The sequence below is a fragment of the Mya arenaria genome, chromosome 17 (genome assembly GCF_026914265.1).
Source record: "Mya arenaria isolate MELC-2E11 chromosome 17, ASM2691426v1".
Taxonomy (NCBI): Eukaryota; Metazoa; Mollusca; class Bivalvia; order Myida; family Myidae; genus Mya; species Mya arenaria.
In genome coordinates, this window is record NC_069138.1 from 36,494,692 (window position 1) to 36,520,892 (window position 26,201).

Here is a 26,201-nt window from a genome sequence, read left to right on the forward strand (position 1 = left end):
CGAAGAATGTTCAACATTACACTTTTCGCTTAAGTTCCCTCAGTCGAATTTTCGGGTTCTATTTTCGCCTACTCAGGACAAAAGCTCCAACTATCGAAATAGCACACATTGTAGGGCTCGTGGCCTAGTTCATCCCTGCACTTTTCGTTATGGTCCCCTTACTCGAATTTTCGGGTCAGTGCGTCCCCAAAATGGCTTTTACAGCAGCAAATTTCGATTTTCGAGCTCTATTTTCGCCTACTCAGGACAAAAGCTCCAACTATCGAAATAGCACACATTGTAGGGCTCGTGGCCTAGTTCATCCCTGCACTTTTCGTTATGGTCCCCTTACTCGAATTTTCGGGTCAGTGCGTCCCCAAAATGGCTTTTACAGCAGCAAATTTCGATTTTCGAGCTCTATTTTCGCCTACTCAGGACAAAAGCTCCAACTATCGAAATAGCACACATTGTAGGGCTCGTGGCCTAGTTCATCCCTGCACTTTTCGTTATGGTCCCCTTACTCGAATTTTCGGGTCAGTGCGTCCCCAAAATGGCTTTTAGCAGCAAATTTCGATTTTCGAGCTCTATTTTCGCCTACTCAGGACAAAAGCTCCAACTATCGAAATAGCACACATTGTAGGGCTCGTGGCCTAGTTCATCCCTGCACTTTTCGTTATGGTCCCCTTACTCGAATTTTCGGGTCAGTGCGTCCCCAAAATGGCTTTTAGCAGCAAATTTCGATTTTCGAGCTCTATTTTCGCCTACTCAGGACAAAAGCTCCAACTATCGAAATAGCACACATTGTAGGGCTCGTGGCCTAGTTCATCCCTGCACTTTTCGTTATGGTCCCCTTACTCGAATTTTCGGGTCAGTGCGTCCCCAAAATGGCTTTTACAGCAGCAAATTTCGATTTTCGAGCTCTATTTTCGCCTACTCAGGACAAAAGCTCCAACTATCGAAATAGCACACATTGTAGGGCTCGTGGCCTAGTTCATCCCTGCACTTTTCGTTATGGTCCCCTTACTCGAATTTTCGGGTCAGTGCGTCCCCAAAATGGCTTTTACAGCAGCAAATTTCGATTTTCGAGCTCTATTTTCGCCTACTCAGGACAAAAGCTCCAACTATCGAAATAGCACACATTGTAGGGCTCGTGGCCTAGTTCATCCCTGCACTTTTCGTTATGGTCCCCTTACTCGAATTTTCGGGTCAGTGCGTCCCCAAAATGGCTTTTACAGCAGCAAATTTCGATTTTCGAGCTCTATTTTCGCCTACTCAGGACAAAAGCTCCAACTATCGAAATAGCACACATTGTAGGGCTCGTGGCCTAGTTCATCCCTGCACTTTTCGTTATGGTCCCCTTACTCGAATTTTCGGGTCAGTGCGTCCCCAAAATGGCTTTTAGCAGCAAATTTCGATTTTCGAGCTCTATTTTCGCCTACTCAGGACAAAAGCTCCAACTATCGAAATAGCACACATTGTAGGGCTCGTGGCCTAGTTCATCCCTGCACTTTTCGTTATGGTCCCCTTACTCGAATTTTCGGGTCAGTGCGTCCCCAAAATGGCTTTTACAGCAGCAAATTTCGATTTTCGAGCTCTATTTTCGCCTACTCAGGACAAAAGCTCCAACTATCGAAATAGCACACATTGTAGGGCTCGTGGCCTAGTTCATCCCTGCACTTTTCGTTATGGTCCCCTTACTCGAATTTTCGGGTCAGTGCGTCCCCAAAATGGCTTTTAGCAGCAAATTTCGATTTTCGAGCTCTATTTTCGCCTACTCAGGACAAAAGCTCCAACTATCGAAATAGCACACATTGTAGGGCTCGTGGCCTAGTTCATCCCTGCACTTTTCGTTATGGTCCCCTTACTCGAATTTTCGGGTCAGTGCGTCCCCAAAATGGCTTTTACAGCAGCAAATTTCGATTTTCGAGCTCTATTTTCGCCTACTCAGGACAAAAGCTCCAACTATCGAAATAGCACACATTGTAGGGCTCGTGGCCTAGTTCATCCCTGCACTTTTCGTTATGGTCCCCTTACTCGAATTTTCGGGTCAGTGCGTCCCCAAAATGGCTTTTAGCAGCAAATTTCGATTTTCGAGCTCTATTTTCGCCTACTCAGGACAAAAGCTCCAACTATCGAAATAGCACACATTGTAGGGCTCGTGGCCTAGTTCATCCCTGCACTTTTCGTTATGGTCCCCTTACTCGAATTTTCGGGTCAGTGCGTCCCCAAAATGGCTTTTACAGCAGCAAATTTCGATTTTCGAGCTCTATTTTCGCCTACTCAGGACAAAAGCTCCAACTATCGAAATAGCACACATTGTAGGGCTCGTGGCCTAGTTCATCCCTGCACTTTTCGTTATGGTCCCCTTACTCGAATTTTCGGGTCAGTGCGTCCCCAAAATGGCTTTTACAGCAGCAAATTTCGATTTTCGAGCTCTATTTTCGCCTACTCAGGACAAAAGCTCCAACTATCGAAATAGCACACATTGTAGGGCTCGTGGCCTAGTTCATCCCTGCACTTTTCGTTATGGTCCCCTTACTCGAATTTTCGGGTCAGTGCGTCCCCAAAAATGGCTTTTACAGCAGCAAATTTCGATTTTCGAGCTCTATTTTCGCCTACTCAGGACAAAAGCTCCAACTATCGAAATAGCACACATTGTAGGGCTCGTGGCCTAGTTCATCCCTGCACTTTTCGTTATGGTCCCCTTACTCGAATTTTCGGGTCAGTGCGTCCCCAAAATGGCTTTTACAGCAGCAAATTTCGATTTTCGAGCTCTATTTTCGCCTACTCAGGACAAAAGCTCCAACTATCGAAATAGCACACATTGTAGGGCTCGTGGCCTAGTTCATCCCTGCACTTTTCGTTATGGTCCCCTACTTGAGAATTTTCGGGTCAGTGCGTCCCCAAAATGGCTTTTGTAGCAGCACATTTCGTTTTCGAGCTCTATTTTCGCCTACTCAGGACAAAAGCTCCAACTATCGAAATAGCACACATTGTAGGGCTCGTGGCCTAGTTCATCCCTGCACTTTTCGTTATGGTCCCCTTACTCGAATTTTCGGGTCAGTGCGTCCCCAAAATGGCTTTTACAGCAGCAAATTTCGATTTTCGAGCTCTATTTTCGCCTACTCAGGACAAAAGCTCCAACTATCGAAATAGCACACATTGTAGGGCTCGTGGCCTAGTTCATCCCTGCACTTTTCGTTATGGTCCCCTTACTCGAATTTTCGGGTCAGTGCGTCCCCAAAATGGCTTTTACAGCAGCAAATTTCGATTTTCGAGCTCTATTTTCGCCTACTCAGGACAAAAGCTCCAACTATCGAAATAGCACACATTGTAGGGCTCGTGGCCTAGTTCATCCCTGCACTTTTCGTTATGGTCCCCTTACTCGAATTTTCGGGTCAGTGCGTCCCCAAAATGGCTTTTAGCAGCAAATTTCGATTTTCGAGCTCTATTTTCGCCTACTCAGGACAAAAGCTCCAACTATCGAAATAGCACACATTGTAGGGCTCGTGGCCTAGTTCATCCCTGCACTTTTCGTTATGGTCCCCTTACTCGAATTTTCGGGTCAGTGCGTCCCCAAAATGGCTTTTAGCAGCAAATTTCGATTTTCGAGCTCTATTTTCGCCTACTCAGGACAAAAGCTCCAACTATCGAAATAGCACACATTGTAGGGCTCGTGGCCTAGTTCATCCCTGCACTTTTCGTTATGGTCCCCTTACTCGAATTTTCGGGTCAGTGCGTCCCCAAAATGGCTTTACAGCAGCAAATTTCGATTTTCGAGCTCTATTTTCGCCTACTCAGGACAAAAGCTCCAACTATCGAAATAGCACACATTGTAGGGCTCGTGGCCTAGTTCATCCCTGCACTTTTCGTTATGGTCCCCTTACTCGAATTTTCGGGTCAGTGCGTCCCCAAAATGGCTTTTACAGCAAATTTCGATTTTCGAGCTCTATTTTCGCCTACTCAGGACAAAAGCTCCAACTATCGAAATAGCACACATTGTAGGGCTCGTGGCCTAGTTCATCCCTGCACTTTTCGTTATGGTCCCCTTACTCGAATTTTCGGGTCAGTGCGTCCCCAAAATGGCTTTTAGCAGCAAATTTCGATTTTCGAGCTCTATTTTCGCCTACTCAGGACAAAAGCTCCAACTATCGAAATAGCACACATTGTAGGGCTCGTGGCCTAGTTCATCCCTGCACTTTTCGTTATGGTCCCCTTACTCGAATTTTCGGGTCAGTGCGTCCCCAAAATGGCTTTTAGCAGCAAATTTCGATTTTCGAGCTCTATTTTCGCCTACTCAGGACAAAAGCTCCAACTATCGAAATAGCACACATTGTAGGGCTCGTGGCCTAGTTCATCCCTGCACTTTTCGTTATGGTCCCCTTACTCGAATTTTCGGGTCAGTGCGTCCCCAAAATGGCTTTTAGCAGCAAATTTCGATTTTCGAGCTCTATTTTCGCCTACTCAGGACAAAAGCTCCAACTATCGAAATAGCACACATTGTAGGGCTCGTGGCCTAGTTCATCCCTGCACTTTTCGTTATGGTCCCCTTACTCGAATTTTCGGGTCAGTGCGTCCCCAAAATGGCTTTTAGCAGCAAATTTCGATTTTCGAGCTCTATTTTCGCCTACTCAGGACAAAAGCTCCAACTATCGAAATAGCACACATTGTAGGGCTCGTGGCCTAGTTCATCCCTGCACTTTTCGTTATGGTCCCCTTACTCGAATTTTCGGGTCAGTGCGTCCCCAAAATGGCTTTTACAGCAGCAAATTTCGATTTTCGAGCTCTATTTTCGCCTACTCAGGACAAAAGCTCCAACTATCGAAATAGCACACATTGTAGGGCTCGTGGCCTAGTTCATCCCTGCACTTTTCGTTATGGTCCCCTTACTCGAATTTTCGGGTCAGTGCGTCCCCAAAATGGCTTTTAGCAGCAAATTTCGATTTTCGAGCTCTATTTTCGCCTACTCAGGACAAAAGCTCCAACTATCGAAATAGCACACATTGTAGGGCTCGTGGCCTAGTTCATCCCTGCACTTTTCGTTATGGTCCCCTTACTCGAATTTTCGGGTCAGTGCGTCCCCAAAATGGCTTTTACAGCAGCAAATTTCGATTTTCGAGCTCTATTTTCGCCTACTCAGGACAAAAGCTCCAACTATCGAAATAGCACACATTGTAGGGCTCGTGGCCTAGTTCATCCCTGCACTTTTCGTTATGGTCCCCTTACTCGAATTTTCGGGTCAGTGCGTCCCCAAAATGGCTTTTACAGCAGCAAATTTCGATTTTCGAGCTCTATTTTCGCCTACTCAGGACAAAAGCTCCAACTATCGAAATAGCACACATTGTAGGGCTCGTGGCCTAGTTCATCCCTGCACTTTTCGTTATGGTCCCCTTACTCGAATTTTCGGGTCAGTGCGTCCCCAAAATGGCTTTTACAGCAGCAAATTTCGATTTTCGAGCTCTATTTTCGCCTACTCAGGACAAAAGCTCCAACTATCGAAATAGCACACATTGTAGGGCTCGTGGCCTAGTTCATCCCTGCACTTTTCGTTATGGTCCCCTTACTCGAATTTTCGGGTCAGTGCGTCCCCAAAATGGCTTTTACAGCAGCAAATTTCGATTTTCGAGCTCTATTTTCGCCTACTCAGGACAAAAGCTCCAACTATCGAAATAGCACACATTGTAGGGCTCGTGGCCTAGTTCATCCCTGCACTTTTCGTTATGGTCCCCTTACTCGAATTTTCGGGTCAGTGCGTCCCCAAAATGGCTTTTAGCAGCAAATTTCGATTTTCGAGCTCTATTTTCGCCTACTCAGGACAAAAGCTCCAACTATCGAAATAGCACACATTGTAGGGCTCGTGGCCTAGTTCATCCCTGCACTTTTCGTTATGGTCCCCTTACTCGAATTTTCGGGTCAGTGCGTCCCCAAAATGGCTTTTACAGCAGCAAATTTCGATTTTCGAGCTCTATTTTCGCCTACTCAGGACAAAAGCTCCAACTATCGAAATAGCACACATTGTAGGGCTCGTGGCCTAGTTCATCCCTGCACTTTTCGTTATGGTCCCCTTACTCGAATTTTCGGGTCAGTGCGTCCCCAAAATGGCTTTTACAGCAGCAAATTTCGATTTTCGAGCTCTATTTTCGCCTACTCAGGACAAAAGCTCCAACTATCGAAATAGCACACATTGTAGGGCTCGTGGCCTAGTTCATCCCTGCACTTTTCGTTATGGTCCCCTTACTCGAATTTTCGGGTCAGTGCGTCCCCAAAATGGCTTTTAGCAGCAAATTTCGATTTTCGAGCTCTATTTTCGCCTACTCAGGACAAAAGCTCCAACTATCGAAATAGCACACATTGTAGGGCTCGTGGCCTAGTTCATCCCTGCACTTTTCGTTATGGTCCCCTTACTCGAATTTTCGGGTCAGTGCGTCCCCAAAATGGCTTTTAGCAGCAAATTTCGATTTTCGAGCTCTATTTTCGCCTACTCAGGACAAAAGCTCCAACTATCGAAATAGCACACATTGTAGGGCTCGTGGCCTAGTTCATCCCTGCACTTTTCGTTATGGTCCCCTTACTCGAATTTTCGGGTCAGTGCGTCCCCAAAATGGCTTTTACAGCAGCATTTCGATTTTCGAGCTCTATTTTCGCCTACTCAGGACAAAAGCTCCAACTATCGAAATAGCACACATTGTAGGGCTCGTGGCCTAGTTCATCCCTGCACTTTTCGTTATGGTCCCCTTACTCGAATTTTCGGGTCAGTGCGTCCCCAAAATGGCTTTTAGCAGCAAATTTCGATTTTCGAGCTCTATTTTCGCCTACTCAGGACAAAAGCTCCAACTATCGAAATAGCACACATTGTAGGGCTCGTGGCCTAGTTCATCCCTGCACTTTTCGTTATGGTCCCCTTACTCGAATTTTCGGGTCAGTGCGTCCCCAAAATGGCTTTTAGCAGCAAATTTCGATTTTCGAGCTCTATTTTCGCCTACTCAGGACAAAAGCTCCAACTATCGAAATAGCACACATTGTAGGGCTCGTGGCCTAGTTCATCCCTGCACTTTTCGTTATGGTCCCCTTACTCGAATTTTCGGGTCAGTGCGTCCCCAAAATGGCTTTTAGCAGCAAATTTCGATTTTCGAGCTCTATTTTCGCCTACTCAGGACAAAAGCTCCAACTATCGAAATAGCACACATTGTAGGGCTCGTGGCCTAGTTCATCCCTGCACTTTTCGTTATGGTCCCCTTACTCGAATTTTCGGGTCAGTGCGTCCCCAAAATGGCTTTTACAGCAAAATTTCGATTTTCGAGCTCTATTTTCGCCTACTCAGGACAAAAGCTCCAACTATCGAAATAGCACACATTGTAGGGCTCGTGGCCTAGTTCATCCCTGCACTTTTCGTTATGGTCCCCTTACTCGAATTTTCGGGTCAGTGCGTCCCCAAAATGGCTTTTACAGCAGCAAATTTCGATTTTCGAGCTCTATTTTCGCCTACTCAGGACAAAAGCTCCAACTATCGAAATAGCACACATTGTAGGGCTCGTGGCCTAGTTCATCCCTGCACTTTTCGTTATGGTCCCCTTACTCGAATTTTCGGGTCAGTGCGTCCCCAAAATGGCTTTTAGCAGCAAATTTCGATTTTCGAGCTCTATTTTCGCCTACTCAGGACAAAAGCTCCAACTATCGAAATAGCACACATTGTAGGGCTCGTGGCCTAGTTCATCCCTGCACTTTTCGTTATGGTCCCCTTACTCGAATTTTCGGGTCAGTGCGTCCCCAAAATGGCTTTTAGCAGCAAATTTCGATTTTCGAGCTCTATTTTCGCCTACTCAGGACAAAAGCTCCAACTATCGAAATAGCACACATTGTAGGGCTCGTGGCCTAGTTCATCCCTGCACTTTTCGTTATGGTCCCCTTACTCGAATTTTCGGGTCAGTGCGTCCCCAAAATGGCTTTTAGCAGCAAATTTCGATTTTCGAGCTCTATTTTCGCCTACTCAGGACAAAAGCTCCAACTATCGAAATAGCACACATTGTAGGGCTCGTGGCCTAGTTCATCCCTGCACTTTTCGTTATGGTCCCCTTACTCGAATTTTCGGGTCAGTGCGTCCCCAAAATGGCTTTTAGCAGCAAATTTCGATTTTCGAGCTCTATTTTCGCCTACTCAGGACAAAAGCTCCAACTATCGAAATAGCACACATTGTAGGGCTCGTGGCCTAGTTCATCCCTGCACTTTTCGTTATGGTCCCCTTACTCGAATTTTCGGGTCAGTGCGTCCCCAAAATGGCTTTTAGCAGCAAATTTCGATTTTCGAGCTCTATTTTCGCCTACTCAGGACAAAAGCTCCAACTATCGAAATAGCACACATTGTAGGGCTCGTGGCCTAGTTCATCCCTGCACTTTTCGTTATGGTCCCCTTACTCGAATTTTCGGGTCAGTGCGTCCCCAAAATGGCTTTTACAGCAGCAAATTTCGATTTTCGAGCTCTATTTTCGCCTACTCAGGACAAAAGCTCCAACTATCGAAATAGCACACATTGTAGGGCTCGTGGCCTAGTTCATCCCTGCACTTTTCGTTATGGTCCCCTTACTCGAATTTTCGGGTCAGTGCGTCCCCAAAATGGCTTTTAGCAGCAAATTTCGATTTTCGAGCTCTATTTTCGCCTACTCAGGACAAAAGCTCCAACTATCGAAATAGCACACATTGTAGGGCTCGTGGCCTAGTTCATCCCTGCACTTTTCGTTATGGTCCCCTTACTCGAATTTTCGGGTCAGTGCGTCCCCAAAATGGCTTTTAGCAGCAAATTTCGATTTTCGAGCTCTATTTTCGCCTACTCAGGACAAAAGCTCCAACTATCGAAATAGCACACATTGTAGGGCTCGTGGCCTAGTTCATCCCTGCACTTTTCGTTATGGTCCCCTTACTCGAATTTTCGGGTCAGTGCGTCCCCAAAATGGCTTTTACAGCAGCAAATTTCGATTTTCGAGCTCTATTTTCGCCTACTCAGGACAAAAGCTCCAACTATCGAAATAGCACACATTGTAGGGCTCGTGGCCTAGTTCATCCCTGCACTTTTCGTTATGGTCCCCTTACTCGAATTTTCGGGTCAGTGCGTCCCCAAAATGGCTTTTAGCAGCAAATTTCGATTTTCGAGCTCTATTTTCGCCTACTCAGGACAAAAGCTCCAACTATCGAAATAGCACACATTGTAGGGCTCGTGGCCTAGTTCATCCCTGCACTTTTCGTTATGGTCCCCTTACTCGAATTTTCGGGTCAGTGCGTCCCCAAAATGGCTTTTAGCAGCAAATTTCGATTTTCGAGCTCTATTTTCGCCTACTCAGGACAAAAGCTCCAACTATCGAAATAGCACACATTGTAGGGCTCGTGGCCTAGTTCATCCCTGCACTTTTCGTTATGGTCCCCTTACTCGAATTTTCGGGTCAGTGCGTCCCCAAAATGGCTTTTAGCAGCAAATTTCGATTTTCGAGCTCTATTTTCGCCTACTCAGGACAAAAGCTCCAACTATCGAAATAGCACACATTGTAGGGCTCGTGGCCTAGTTCATCCCTGCACTTTTCGTTATGGTCCCCTTACTCGAATTTTCGGGTCAGTGCGTCCCCAAAATGGCTTTTAGCAGCAAATTTCGATTTTCGAGCTCTATTTTCGCCTACTCAGGACAAAAGCTCCAACTATCGAAATAGCACACATTGTAGGGCTCGTGGCCTAGTTCATCCCTGCACTTTTCGTTATGGTCCCCTTACTCGAATTTTCGGGTCAGTGCGTCCCCAAAATGGCTTTTACAGCAGCAAATTTCGATTTTCGAGCTCTATTTTCGCCTACTCAGGACAAAAGCTCCAACTATCGAAATAGCACACATTGTAGGGCTCGTGGCCTAGTTCATCCCTGCACTTTTCGTTATGGTCCCCTTACTCGAATTTTCGGGTCAGTGCGTCCCCAAAATGGCTTTTAGCAGCAAATTTCGATTTTCGAGCTCTATTTTCGCCTACTCAGGACAAAAGCTCCAACTATCGAAATAGCACACATTGTAGGGCTCGTGGCCTAGTTCATCCCTGCACTTTTCGTTATGGTCCCCTTACTCGAATTTTCGGGTCAGTGCGTCCCCAAAATGGCTTTTAGCAGCAAATTTCGATTTTCGAGCTCTATTTTCGCCTACTCAGGACAAAAGCTCCAACTATCGAAATAGCACACATTGTAGGGCTCGTGGCCTAGTTCATCCCTGCACTTTTCGTTATGGTCCCCTTACTCGAATTTTCGGGTCAGTGCGTCCCCAAAATGGCTTTTAGCAGCAAATTTCGATTTTCGAGCTCTATTTTCGCCTACTCAGGACAAAAGCTCCAACTATCGAAATAGCACACATTGTAGGGCTCGTGGCCTAGTTCATCCCTGCACTTTTCGTTATGGTCCCCTTACTCGAATTTTCGGGTCAGTGCGTCCCCAAAATGGCTTTTAGCAGCAAATTTCGATTTTCGAGCTCTATTTTCGCCTACTCAGGACAAAAGCTCCAACTATCGAAATAGCACACATTGTAGGGCTCGTGGCCTAGTTCATCCCTGCACTTTTCGTTATGGTCCCCTTACTCGAATTTTCGGGTCAGTGCGTCCCCAAAATGGCTTTTAGCAGCAAATTTCGATTTTCGAGCTCTATTTTCGCCTACTCAGGACAAAAGCTCCAACTATCGAAATAGCACACATTGTAGGGCTCGTGGCCTAGTTCATCCCTGCACTTTTCGTTATGGTCCCCTTACTCGAATTTTCGGGTCAGTGCGTCCCCAAAATGGCTTTTAGCAGCAAATTTCGATTTTCGAGCTCTATTTTCGCCTACTCAGGACAAAAGCTCCAACTATCGAAATAGCACACATTGTAGGGCTCGTGGCCTAGTTCATCCCTGCACTTTTCGTTATGGTCCCCTTACTCGAATTTTCGGGTCAGTGCGTCCCCAAAATGGCTTTTAGCAGCAAATTTCGATTTTCGAGCTCTATTTTCGCCTACTCAGGACAAAAGCTCCAACTATCGAAATAGCACACATTGTAGGGCTCGTGGCCTAGTTCATCCCTGCACTTTTCGTTATGGTCCCCTTACTCGAATTTTCGGGTCAGTGCGTCCCCAAAATGGCTTTTAGCAGCAAATTTCGATTTTCGAGCTCTATTTTCGCCTACTCAGGACAAAAGCTCCAACTATCGAAATAGCACACATTGTAGGGCTCGTGGCCTAGTTCATCCCTGCACTTTTCGTTATGGTCCCCTTACTCGAATTTTCGGGTCAGTGCGTCCCCAAAATGGCTTTTAGCAGCAAATTTCGATTTTCGAGCTCTATTTTCGCCTACTCAGGACAAAAGCTCCAACTATCGAAATAGCACACATTGTAGGGCTCGTGGCCTAGTTCATCCCTGCACTTTTCGTTATGGTCCCCTTACTCGAATTTTCGGGTCAGTGCGTCCCCAAAATGGCTTTTAGCAGCAAATTTCGATTTTCGAGCTCTATTTTCGCCTACTCAGGACAAAAGCTCCAACTATCGAAATAGCACACATTGTAGGGCTCGTGGCCTAGTTCATCCCTGCACTTTTCGTTATGGTCCCCTTACTCGAATTTTCGGGTCAGTGCGTCCCCAAAATGGCTTTTAGCAGCAAATTTCGATTTTCGAGCTCTATTTTCGCCTACTCAGGACAAAAGCTCCAACTATCGAAATAGCACACATTGTAGGGCTCGTGGCCTAGTTCATCCCTGCACTTTTCGTTATGGTCCCCTTACTCGAATTTTCGGGTCAGTGCGTCCCCAAAATGGCTTTTGTAGCAGCAAATTTCGATTTTCGAGCTCTATTTTCGCCTACTCAGGACAAAAGCTCCAACTATCGAAATAGCACACATTGTAGGGCTCGTGGCCTAGTTCATCCCTGCACTTTTCGTTATGGTCCCCTTACTCGAATTTTCGGGTCAGTGCGTCCCCAAAATGGCTTTTGTAGCAGCAAATTTCGATTTTCGAGCTCTATTTTCGCCTACTCAGGACAAAAGCTCCAACTATCGAAATAGCACACATTGTAGGGCTCGTGGCCTAGTTCATCCCTGCACTTTTCGTTATGGTCCCCTTACTCGAATTTTCGGGTCAGTGCGTCCCCAAAATGGCTTTTGTAGCAGCAAATTTCGATTTTCGAGCTCTATTTTCGCCTACTCAGGACAAAAGCTCCAACTATCGAAATAGCACACATTGTAGGGCTCGTGGCCTAGTTCATCCCTGCACTTTTCGTCCGCATGGTATTTGAACATTTATCATACCTACTCGTAATGGTAGTCAAATCTTAGGCATTGTAGTTTCCTTACTATAAATAAAGATTACGTTTAGTTGGTATGGTCCCGTTGGCCCGAGAAATTGTTCTTTCGCAAGAAAATAACTGTGTTGGTGGACTGCTTATCAAAAAGACCCGAAGTAATCAAAAGTTTACCAAACATTAAGCTAAAACAGTAAAATCTCATTTTTTCTTACCACTATTTATATTCCTATAAACAGCTGGAAAGCATACAATGATTAACTAAAGTAGTATATAGTTCATATAAATCATTATATTCATATTTAAAAAATGTAGCAGCTAGCTGCCAGCAGCATAGCAGCTAGCTGCCAGCAGCATATCAACTTGCTGCTGGCAGCTTGCTGCTATTCTGCTGTGCTGCTAACTTCACGCACATCAGTATATGAGATATAGATACGTCTTGGAAGAATTACGATGTATGGGCTCTAGGTGCTATTTGGAAACATTGGATGTAGTTTGCGCTTCTGAAAGTTCTTACATTCAGGAGGTACTGACCAGATACCTGATACCGATATAGTATATATTGTACACATATAGTATATATTGACAGACTACTAGCATGACTAGCGTTTATAATCTTTTTTTATGTACATGGACAACTTCATGTCAGGATATATTCAAAATCATCATCTTTACAATAACTGATAGGAGACTAACTTTTACCTATATGTATTGAGATAAGATGAGCTCAATAGAAGTTAATGTGGTCTAGCGAAGTTGGTGTCCGCCTCTCACCCAAAGTTCGAACCCTACTAGGGGTTACGTTTTCACTGCCTCTCAGAAAGAACACTGTTATTGGTTTATACCCAGGAAGTGGATTCGAGAGAGATTCATATCAATTTCCGGTTGTCTGTACAATCGAACTGACATTCATTGGAATAAACTAAAATAGGTAAAGCAAGGTGGAATATATTTGTTTCATAAGAAATTCAAAAAGTGGATTACAACATTTAGTCTTGTTCAGTACGTATGTGTTTCCAAAACATATTTAGCAGGATTCATCGAACTATTGCTTTTAATTTGCAATTTACATACTCATACACTCAACTTTATCTACGTGGTCAAGGGAGTGGATTACAAAATTTAGTTTTGTTTAGTACGTATCTGTTTCTTAAAAATATTTATTGAGATTCATCTTACTTTTGCTTTTAATCTTCAGTTTACATAGTCATTAAACTCAACTGTAACTAGGTGGTCAACAAAACCACAGCGCTCTTGTAAAAGTCTAGCTCATCTGGTTGCCTGATTGACTATAACGTACCATTTTCTTTACCTATCATAAATCTCATTCAAGAAGATTAATTTTTCACTGTTTTAAGCTTACCGATAAACGACATTGTTTTCCCCATGTCCGGGGCTGAAGATATCACTGCATATCAAGCTTTCTCTGTAATACCCTCGGTCGAAGTAGTAAGCATATTCATCTTACAATCAATGATAATTCTTACGTGGAAATTATCAGAATTAAAAAGATTAACTCATAAAAATACTTAACGTATGTTCTTGCGGCGTTTATTTCCCCTCCATAGCAAAGAAAGATATCAGTATTAGAAACACTACAAATTCATGTTACAACGGTCGCTAAGGTTTAAAGTTTATTTAAAGTCTTTGACGTCTCTGAACTCTAAATACACCGGCTTCTCCGGTTTCAATAGACTAAGAAATTATTTACAATTTTATTTACAACATTGTATTTCCATTTTCAATAGTTGATTCACATGTTCCATCCGTTCACAAAAGGTCGATAACTGTCCTAAGTTTTCATTTTAAGGACTCAGGCCTAATTGCTATATTTTGATGACTGCGGACCATTAAAATTTTAATATCGTTTGAATGAATATTAATTGCTGATAACAAATAATTAAGAAAAGAACTGCATTTTACATAAATGACAAAGTTATTGCATTCTTATTTTAAGCAGAATTGGAATAAATGACTTTTACAATTTTTCAAGAACCAAAAGGAATGATTGTAATAATTCTTTTAACAAACATTTTCCATATTAAAATAACATAAAGTCATTAGATATCCACAACTGGTTTGTGGGTGGATTCTTTCAAATAGTTACTAAATTTTTCACTAGGTGGGCAAATTAAACGTTATGGGATTTCTTGCACAAGACTTCAACACTCTGGTTATCCGCGCTTTTCTATTAAACTCTGGCCTGGTACCAAACAATGTAAGCAAACTCTTAGCATATGAATTGTAGGTAGTGTTTATTTCCCCTCTTTCACAAAAAAGAATATTATTATTACGCACACTTTAAATTTATGTAGAAACATTCAGTTATCAAATCAAATATTGTTTCGCTAATGTTTTAATTTGTTCCAAATGTTTTGAAGTCAGTAAACTTGCAACTCAGCGGCTTAGACGGCTTTGACCCAAAATATGTTTATCAAATATTGTTAAATGAGTAGCTGTATTCTGCATCAGGTTTGCTGCAACTATTTCCCCTACACGGCTGAGAACATAATCCCATAAAGGGCAAAACATCAAAAACGCTTTCTTGCAACACCCATCCTACACTACTAGCAATGCCAAATACCAGCTGTATTACTTCATTTACAAACGTGGCTGCACCCTTGATTCAACTGTACAAAAATTATGCTTATTAGGAATTTATATTCTTGTCGCATCGTTTTTTTTTTATCGTTTGTCTTTCGTTTCAGTCTCTGCTCAGTGGTCTTGATATGTTTCGGAAATATTGAAAGTTGCCGTCCTAAAATGACAATGCATTTATTTGATATTCATACCTGTACATACATGATAATGATTAAGTTTGTTAATTAAGACTTGAACATTTTATCGTCGAGTTTAATCATTGACAATACAGAAAACTCTCCAAATGGACATAACAGTTCTATGAACATGTTATAATATACATGGACTTACATATACAATGCCAAACACAACACATAACAGTTCTTACAGCACAAGATCACTTCTACGAGTTTCATTGTTTATTTAAATCTCATAAAAACATATAACAGTCAATGATAAGGTAACCAGGGAATATATTACAACTAAAAATGAGTAATGGGAGACAATAGCTCATCCACTTGCAACACAATAATATTCCTAAAAATGTATACAATATGCATATGACGCTGTACATATATATTGTGACAATATATATAATATATATTAACATAGTTGGGAAATGAAAACAAATATTAATTTTGAAGGAAATACGAAAATTGAAAATAATGCCCATTTTCATGCATAATTAAGACATGGGGTAAATGATGGTTCGCATACCATGTATTATAACATACTTTCTTAAATGATCGTTTTTGCTCGTACTCTTCGAAAAGCAATATCATCCAACTCGTGTATCATTTTCCACAAATGTTAACGGGCTACGCAACTGTCAATTGCTATAATAACGTCAATTTTTATGTCACTAGGTATAACAATTGTTGTTGACGATGTACAATGTCATAGTCGTAAATAGAGTGTCTGTCTGTTCGTCTGTCTGGCTGTATGTCTATAAAATGATAAAATCTACTCCGCTTTCAGATAATTGTTAATTGCTTGACGAATGTATTTAACCCGAGTCCGAATCACAATAAGTGTGTTTTCCAATATCCATAATGTTAAATTTTGATGCCTGGTCACCCCATGTATTTTTGGTAACCTTTGGAAGTGGATTACTTGCTGATTGGTAATATGTTAATAAAGTGATCATTACTTTATCAAACACAATGTTATTGTAGATTGTATGTTTGTTCTTCATTTAAATTGAAATTGGATTTGAAATTATTTGTCTTTTTTTCCAAGACCTTTCCGTGTTATTTTCATATGTTTTTTCCTGCTGAAAATAAACCCTTTTAAACGTTGATAAAATAATATGTGGACACTAGGCATTACACATGTGTGGGTCGGACAACTTAGGGTATAGTATCGGTTTATTTTTAATGTCAGTGATATAATGGCATTGGCTACTGAACGTTATTAGTTGGTTCAATCTATATTTTTGAAACAACATGTAACTGAACACGAACTTAAGTTTTGAAAACTATTGAATTAATAGAAAGTTATTGACGATATGTTTATAAAATGTCAAATTTCATATCATCCCTTATAATTATCCCTTCGCTCTATATGAGCTCTATAGTTACGCTCTCGGGCTTATATATCTCCGGGATGAAACGGGTACCGATAAGAAATATGCTATACAATAATCAATACTTATTCGAATACATTTCTATATATACACATTTAAGCCAGAACTATCATATCGAAACAAGGAACACATATCTCAGTATATGCAAAACTTTTGAAATTAAAGTAGAGCTAATCAGCTAAATATTTTCTATAAGTACGTTAAATTTAAACATTTTTTTATATGAAACCATGTCGAAATGATCTTTATCATCTTAATTATACTTTCCAATTGTATTTCTTTTACGACATACAAAAGGAAACACAGTCGGCTAGTTTTTTCCGAATACGAACTTTATGAGATTTTTATGGCTTGAAATAAAAGTACATTAAAGAAATCATTAAAGAAAATGTTCGAAAATTAATGAGAGCTCATGTCAAACAGACAGACAGACAGACAGACAGACAGACAGACAGACAGACAGACAGACAGACAGACAGACAGACAGACAGACAGACAGACAGACAGACAGACAGTTTATTTCGACTTGTACAGTGTACATCGTCATAAAAATATATGATTATAATGATCAATGTCAACTTGTATGCATAATAACAAACAATGTAGTACAAACAAGTATGAAAATCATCTATCTAAATCAAACGATGAACACATTTTACAATACTAAGTTCTAACATTAATTATCGCGGATCTTAATATATGCGATTCTTTAACACACAGTCATACTTTTATTAGCTCTGGTCTGTTATTTGATTTAGACGGTCTTGTATATAAGCATTTCTTAATACATTTCTTTCTCATTTGAGACTACTCTTTAAGTTTTTATATAAATCTCTGAAACTGTGCTTTGTTCAAAAGTATCATACCAATCTTGTTTAAACGCATATTTAAATACAGACCGACTTGTATAATAATAATAATATAAGTGTTAATATTTCTACATATACATCTAACACTGTGTTGTTGTTTTCTAAAGTACCATCTGCATTTGAAAACTGTTATAAATCTGTTTACTTCAATATTGTAATTTTCATCATCAACATAACTAAAACCAAAATCATTTAATGTATTTCTAAAGTTGTACACTTAATAACGACAACCTTTATCAAAACAATTCTTAGTTTGCGTGTGTTAAGTTTTGATAATAATATCATCAGTGATAGCAATCTTAAACCAATATGACAATATACGCACATATATCTGAATATATAATGGGCATCTTCCTAATTCGCCATAAACAGTGTCATTGCATGTATTTGTTTTGACTCTTAATAATTTGTTACAAAACTTAAAATGAGTTCTTTCTAACTCCTTATATCACTTAAATTACAATTTAAAACCTGACAAGAAAGTTAAATGAGTGCCAAATATGTAGCGTCTACTTTCATCGTATGTGACGTTAACGGTATCCCCGACCTGCAACGAGAGAATGACAGTACCTGAGACTGTCTCGTAGTTACCGTCAATGTCGTTGACATAGAGGTTCACTACAACACTGTCGTTCTTATTAATTCTGAACTGAGCGGTGGTCGTCGACGTGGACAGGTCAACAATGACAGTAGTTGAGATCACGTATAGACCGTAGACCGGGGCGGTGAACGCGCCTGTCCTCGGGTTGTAACCCCCACCAACATCTGTGACAACATTGTTGAATACGATCGTTTGAGAGGAGGTGGATGTTCTAAAACTAGAAGGAAGGGTGGCGAAGAAAGCAACGGGAGAGTGGTGCTTTCTCTCTGAAATAATATAATTAAAAGAAAAAGTCCTAATGTTTTGCACTATACAATCCTATAAAAAAAACAATAGCTATGCGTGCTCACCCTTTATATAGGAATTAAGAATGTTTTGTCTAATTGTTTTCATCAATTATGCATTCTGGTATTATATTTGATTTGCATAAAATAGTCTTTTCAGCCATATTCTGACAGAAATAATTCACTAGGACATTCAAATAAACGATGGAGGGATCAAAGCCCATACATTTTGGATCCGCTATTGAGAAAAGTATTTATTGAAAATATGGATGAAGTGCTTGTGTGTATTTACAATCATAACGAAATGCTTATATTCACTTTGAATGAAACTGGTATATATTCAATATAGCAATAATCATTTAACGGTTTGAAATCAATTCAGATGAGATAGTTTCTTCAATGTATTCACTAATATATTCGTTGTACGAATTTCGACAAGGGGCGTATAAAATATCTGATTCAATATATTTATAAATTACACTTATACGTGCTGTTTTATAGCTTGGCTCCACTTTAAATTGTGTTGTAAGTAAACTAAAAGTACCTGTTATGTTTCGAAACATAGCGTCCAGACCTTGATCGTATACCTCAAGGGATTTCTCTTGCTCGTCAAGATGGATTTTGTCGTGTTTTCAAACTCTTCCAAAACAGTGTGTAAACTATCGTGTGCCTTTTGAAGATCTTGTACCCATTTAGCTGTCTCCTTCTTTTCAGAATCGTGTTTTATTTCCAGACCTTCTACTTCCTTTACGGAATTGTCTACCTTAGTTTCAACGTTCGCCAGTCTCTTTTCAAGCGCTTATAGTTTACCTAGAAGCTCCTCATTCTTGATCGCAGTTCTCACTATTTTCTCCAACATTTTTTCCTCGTAGTCAAACAGGCTGTAACATAGTGGTTCATTTATGTAACACAATGTTGATTCAATCACGAGAACTATAATGAATAATTCTTGAACGTACTTGCTAGAATACATTTTGAAGACAATTTTTCGATTTGAATTATAAATCAGCTAAGACAAGTCGCAAAACGAAATTCCCAAAATTATTAAAGCAGCATTCTTACTAACATTTTAGGGAGCAGCAGAAACGAATCACCCAACGAAATGCCTGACAACTTTATAAACACTTATGAGTGCAAAGTTAAAGTACAAGCTTTACACTTAAGTTAAAACGTCAAATACAGCCATATGATAATATGTTATAACGAACACACTGATGTTGATTACAATCAATGTGAATCAACGAATTTGTAATTTATTAATGTTTGATGATAAGGGTTCAAGTTCATTTTTTAAAAGCCTGAAATAGTGTTATTAAACTAAAGTTGCAATCTTGAAATACAAATTGCAACCAGTCAAAACGATAGAAAACGTCCAAACAACTTGTAAGGCCGGAGTTAATACGTTGTTTTATTTTTTTATATTACTATTAAAAATTATGAAAAAGAAAATTGTGACGAAACATAAGGGTTCAAATGAGGTAATGGTTAAACATGTGGTATGCCATACATCTGTGTTTTATTGTTGGTCCTGAATAAAACCAAGAACTATGTTATTATCCCTTTTTCACCAAGAAATGACGTATTTTCCGACATGGGTATATTGCCGACTAATTGTCATTTTCTGCAGATAACTTTGATAAAAATTGTGACACGTTTTGTATATGTTACCGTGATGAGTTTTACTTGCTATGATAGAAAGTATAACTGTTATAGAGGTAATATATAAAAATATAATGAATCTCTAAAAAAGAAAAAAAAACAATTTGGTTGACACAGTAACGTATTGGTTATATACTATTTGCAGCTCTTTAAACTTTGAAATCATACCCAACAAGAATTGTATTGCTAAATTATTGTATAAAATGTTTGCCTTAGGCAGTTGTTTTAATTGTATTGAATATAAGCTTTTGCTTGCTAGCTTGTGTATTTGTATTGTTGTAAATGACATCATTTTTTGTTTTCAATCTATAAGAAAGGTTTTTACTACCGAAATATTTCACTGTCTGGTCGCTTTCAATTTAGGAACACTAAGATGCAACCTTTTTGCATTTCATGGCGTCCAAACCAAGACGATTACCATTACCGAAATACACTCATGCATCCGTCAGCTGTTCTTCTCCATCATGTAACGTAATGAGAGTATTTATCTAAATCGAGAGCAGTATATGCCCAGGATGCTTATTCTTATTCGTTCTTCTTCTTCTGTTTCTTCTTTTGCTTCTTCTTGTTATTCTTCTTGTTCTTCTTGTTGTTGTTCTTGTTCTTTTTCTTGTTCTTCTCCCCTTCTTTTCTTCTTCTCTTCTCCTTCTTCTTCTTCTTTTTTTCTTCTTCTTCTTCTTCTTCTTCTTCTTCTTCTTCTTCTTCTTCTTCTTCTTCTCTTCTTCTTCTTCTTCTTCTTCTTCTTCTTCTTCTTATTCTTATTCTTCATTATAATTTTTATCATTATTCAAGTTATTATTATTATTATTATTATTATTATTATTATTAAAATTATTATTATTATTATTATTATTATTTTTATTATAATTATTATTATTATTATATTATTATTATTATTATTATTATTATATTATTATTATTATTATTATTATTATTATTATTATTATTATTTTATTATTATTATTATTATTACTAATAATGGAAATATATTTATAACTTAACGTTACATATGCAATTTTCTATAAAGAATTGTAATTGTCGACCTCTTAATAGAATGGATTTTCGACAAAGAACGAATTCAATTAAACTTTTACCGTCAAATATGTCAGTGTATTTGAAACATTAAAATCACATCAACTCAAAATAAAAACTCTTTGAAATATGTTTTTATTTGCTCTATGACCTTTGGCATATGTTTAAATATAGCTGTTAAAGTTTTATATTAAAGTTAAATTCAAGCACACAAAAAAAAAAAAAAATAATAATACAATGGGATTTACATATCTTACAACGATGTAAGAATATGTATACTACATTGTCATGATCAAATACAATATATTTTCAATCTATTGAACTTAATGACATTACCCAAAAGAAGTGTACGGGCATTTCGGTAGTATACAATGGGTAACTGGAAGAACAACCAAATAATCATTCTGTGATAATAGGGGTGGTGAGATGGGATAATAGGGGCGGTGGGATGCACCACTGCTTAACAAAAATAAGAGTGTACTCATTCCATTGAAACAGAAATAATAACGAAGGTGACAGATTGTGAAAGCTGAAGCAGTATTCTTTACTGATACATTTGACAATAATAGCAAACTACTTGAGTTCATTCTTAATCCACTATCAACGATTCGACAGTTTAACAACCATCCATTATAATTGATGGCAGAAAAAGTTCAAAAGATTAAAAAGTCAAATTCCTACATGACATCTTATTTTCATTTATTTAGCCAAACGAGACAAATTGATTATTTACTTATAATTTAAACAGAAAGTTTATTTGTGTTATGGCATTTGAACTGGGGTTGAATATCGGCCCATAATTGGCCAGAAGAACATCGCTATTTTGAGTGAAAAAATATACAAATATTCTTATCTCTAGAAGAAATATATGTTTTCTATTTTGAATCATTGGTTGATATGGCCCTTTAAACACATTTTCCCAGGAGTTTCATTCGCTCCACACTAATAAATAAGCCCTGAATTTAATTGCATAACATGCAGATATTATATCTGCCATATCTTTCCTACGAACAGAATTTATTTCATTATGTAGCGTAGCATGAAACAAGTGATAAAACTCTGAAAATAGCGTCATCTGATATAAGTAACATTTATTTCAACTTATTTTTCTCGGAACATAATGATATGAATTTGATATATATGTTAGATAAGCCAAATAATTATCTTGACTGCTTTGGTGCATGTTTTTCTGTTTAATTTCGCTCAAAAGAAGTCTGTTTCGTGTCTAATATATATGAAACTTTGTTTTATATAGAATCGCCTCGTATTTCATGAGGCTTCCTAGGAGCGATCCGTGCATATCATAGTTTTCAACAGGGTTACTGCCAACGGTAAGTGTTCTATAAAGCAAACAGCAATATTAACTGGTCTTCTGTTTTTTAAATTTACTGCACTTTATTCTTCGTGTGTGCAAAACAGAGGTGGAGTGATGGTTCAAAGTTACAGGGGGCGTAACTTAGGAACGTAACCTTTTGACGGGCGCAGCCACCTATGAACCGAAAACAATTTTGTTTAAAGTGTTGGAAGGGTGGTATGAAGCCCCCCCCAAAAAAAAAAACAAAAAAAAAAACAAAACAAAAACACTTTAATATTTCTTGTCCTATATGGTGCATTTCGGGCGTATTTTATTACTTTTACTCTCCTATATTGAAATAAAAAGCAAACGTTGACGATTTTAGGGGGGAGGGCGGGCGCCGGGTATGACTCCTTTGGATCCGCTAGTGTAAACTATCCATTCTATTAAGAGCTTACTACTCCTGATCAGGCTTAATATGTATCATCTAGAACCGTCGGAAACAACTTTTAGGTATCTTGTTAGTTTGGACATAATTATGCATTCTTTGTCAATGTACTACGCATATTAAAAGAGCAATATACATTAATGAGATACCGCGAATCGAGCGCTGTTGTTTGTGCTTTAATAGTAGGGATATAGAGTAAGAATATCACTTAATTTGTGTTTGTCGATTTTATTGTCAATTACTGTAAACTTATAAAAAGGATTTTACTATGTTAATTCATCTGTATTCAAAGTCAATGAATAACAGACATCATGTAATAAGAATGAAAAAAAACACGCGTTTGTTTACCTCGATCGATAGTCCGATTATCTAGATTGATACAAACGCTTGCCTGTATTGTTCTTATAAATTCATGTCAAAGTCCTAAGCAGCTTAAATGTAAATATGTAGCACGCGGGGAATGACGTAATAAACCGCGTGAACAATTTTGAGACCCGACTTTTGTTAAAGAACTTTAACTGCTATAGATGTTGACACATTTGCGTTGCCAACGATGCTACTACATTGTTAGTTCTCTTTAATCTTATGCAAACACCAAATATTTGCTTTATTTATTTTTTGACGCGTTTTGGTTAATTATCGCGTAATTCCGCATTGAAATATATTTTTAATCACACTATAATTGTCGTGGGAAAGGAATGCTGTTTTAGAATTTGTTGAAGCAAGGGACACTACTCTTTCAATTTCTTAGCCGATTTTGTTCGAGTTGATTCCCATTCACAGCATACTTTCTTAAAAGGAATCATCGATTTTGTATTAAAAAATGTGTTGTTCTTTTATTGTAAGTATTTTACTAACCTTGATGGACCAACACCCATAGCCACAGAACCCAACTATTTCCACATTGAGCGAAAAATCAATCATTAATCAAAGAAATTGCATGTATCTTCCTTCCATTTGTAAATGTCATTCCTACTAACGCTGAACGTTTTTCAGGGTAGCATCCCACACAGGGCTATAGAGGGTGTGCCGTTGTCGTGGATGTTCACCTCGAGTGAAACAGGCTACATTAACATAGATATCTTTCACCAGTCGTTGGTAAGAGTATTCATTCCCCACTGCGGAAAAGATAGGCCTGTGTTGCTCGTGATGGACAACAACGATAGCCACGTGTCCTTCAAGACCATTGAGACGGCTCGTGATAATGGCGTAATCCTGCTTGGACTGCCAGGTCATACAACTCATTTCCTCCAGCCCCTTGATGTTAAGGTAAGCTAGCCTTATTAGACCCTTAATAAGATATGTTCTGAATACATGTATAGAAACGAACTGGGGAGTTAGGCGAACATCTTCAATGCACCTAATCAGCTTTAAACTGATTTACACACCAAATTAAATACAATGTTCTCATGCGTCCGTACAGTCATGTAACCTATAGTTTTCGTTTAATGCTTGATTTGTTTTAATGTCGGTATTCGGACCGCTGAAGGCCCGGGTGGCCAAAATCATGGCAAATCATGGGCACCTTAGTGCCAGCTGCCACATAGGGAACCACAAGTTTCCAGCAATTTCGAGGCATGCACTCGACTCATCAACTCCAGCCTCCATCCAAATGGCTTTTGAAGTCACGGGTCTGTGTCCCTTCAACCGATCGGCAGTCCACCCGACCCAAATCATACAACCTTCATTCTTAACAAAACAGAAAGCAGATGGTACGAATGTCATTGTCATTGGTGTGTAAATCAAATTAAACACCATTGCAGGAACATACACAAAACATTCTAGTAAATATTACATGTAATATAAATATACTTTAAACTATAAAACAATATTACACGATGTGATTTTACTTAATTTTATAACTACAATGTGCTTAATTGTTTAAATAGGAACAACGGATAGAGACGCAGAAACATGCCCTACCTGCGCAAATTTACAACAAACCCTCTCGTATCCAGGAGGATATTCACCAAAGACTTGCCGCCGTATTGGTACACACCCTGTCAACTTTCTTGTTACAAAAAAGTGTTATCAGTAGTAATCCAGTGCAGCAAGAGTTGAAAGTAATTATTTTTGTTTTTACCTGTCAATAAATTTTGCGTGGAAAAATATAACAAAAAAGAAAATGTATTCGTGAGTAATTAATTATACTACTACCATTTCCAGTTCGCTATACAGTATGGAAACATCATTATTTTATTTTTCAAGGAGAAGGAACACCAGGATGAAGAAAAAAACTGCCATTAAAAGAAGAAAGAAGGAGGTCGAGGTGAAACGGTTAGCCCGAACGCTAGATGCAGAACACAAACGTCACCAAAGGGAGGAGGCTAAGGCTGCTCAGGTTGAGAAAAGAAAGAGAGAAGAAGTAGAGAAGGCTACCAGGAAGAGGACGAGGCAGGAAACGAGGGCAAGCACTGCAAGGAGTGCCGCAGTTGATATTAACGTTATAAGGGCAAACACTGCAAGGAGTGCCGCAGTTGATATTAACGTTATAAGGGCAAATGCGCACGTGTGTGCTGAGTGAGATAGACATGGGAATGTGAATGATGAGGAGAATGGTGTGTTTTGGTATGGGTGTGATGTGTGCGATAGATTCATAATTATTGTTATTTAAGTGTGGAAGAATTGTCTGGAGCGAATGACAGTGTGTTGCAGCAGTGTGATTAGATTTGTTAGATATGTGGACCCGAAACTTATGGGCGGGGGGGGGGGGGTGGTAAATGATAGTGTACCAGTAGTTTCGCCTTGTATTTATATGAAATTTGCTGTCAAACATTTCAACTCTGGACAGCACCTTACGCTATCAAAATATTATACTGTTCGCTGTTTTTATATTACTTGTTTACTCAAATGATATGTTGATTGAATAAGTGAATTTTGTTTTGTTTCAAATACGTTTACACTTTTACGTCAAGAACTCATTCTTAAGAAAAAGTGCGTTATAGCCTTACCCCCATCAGGGCCTCGCAGAGATCTGGATCTATTTATATTATATTTATAAATAGAAGGTCACACTTTAAACGCAGAGGAGATGTTTTGAAAACAACTCAACAGTTGTGTTGGTAAGAAAAAACTTTATCAAAATAGAATACTGTCGTCAATCGTATCAATCTTTGGTGGGTCACAGCAAATCATGTTTTTGATTCGATTGTTTCCGTTTTATTTCATTTCGATATTTGAATCGAATTTAAACAAACAATGACGGAATAGCAAATTATATTTAGGTAAAATACAACTTAAATAGCGATCGGGATTTACCTACTCCATGCTAACAGGTGAAGGGTGATTTACTGTGTATATAATGAACGTTTTGTGAAAATGAATCAAAATAATTTGTGAATGTGTACATTGGCAGAGGTTTGAACCAAGCATTATTCATGCCAAATTTGAAGTTAATAAAACCATAATTCACATGTTACTATAAATAGTAGCATTTTACTATAGAAATTCCCGCAATAATGATTATCGTCTCCGCCCGTGAGATTATCATGGCACGTCAGGGCGATTATTGCATAATTTCCTGACGAAGACGAGAACGTGCACACTGACGTCATTTTAACGAAAATAAAAATGGCCGCCGTAAACTTGGTAGGCAAACA

The 26,201-nt window shown here is 39.3% G+C and overlaps 1 protein-coding gene across 1 annotated transcript in view; it reads right to left on the reverse strand.

The window, feature by feature from the left end:
* The window catches only part of LOC128223443 (uncharacterized), a 40,394-nt gene extending 16,914 nt beyond the window's left edge, over positions 1–23,480 (reverse strand). Inside the window, exons 1-3 of the mRNA XM_052932724.1 lie at positions 23,461–23,480; positions 18,980–19,050; positions 17,855–18,151 (exon numbers count right to left, since the gene is read on the reverse strand). Of these exons, the coding sequence (XP_052788684.1) occupies positions 17,855–18,151; positions 18,980–19,050; positions 23,461–23,480 (388 nt within the window). The remainder of the gene's footprint in view (positions 1–17,854; positions 18,152–18,979; positions 19,051–23,460) is intronic.
* Between the last annotated feature and the right edge of the window lie 2,721 nt (positions 23,481–26,201).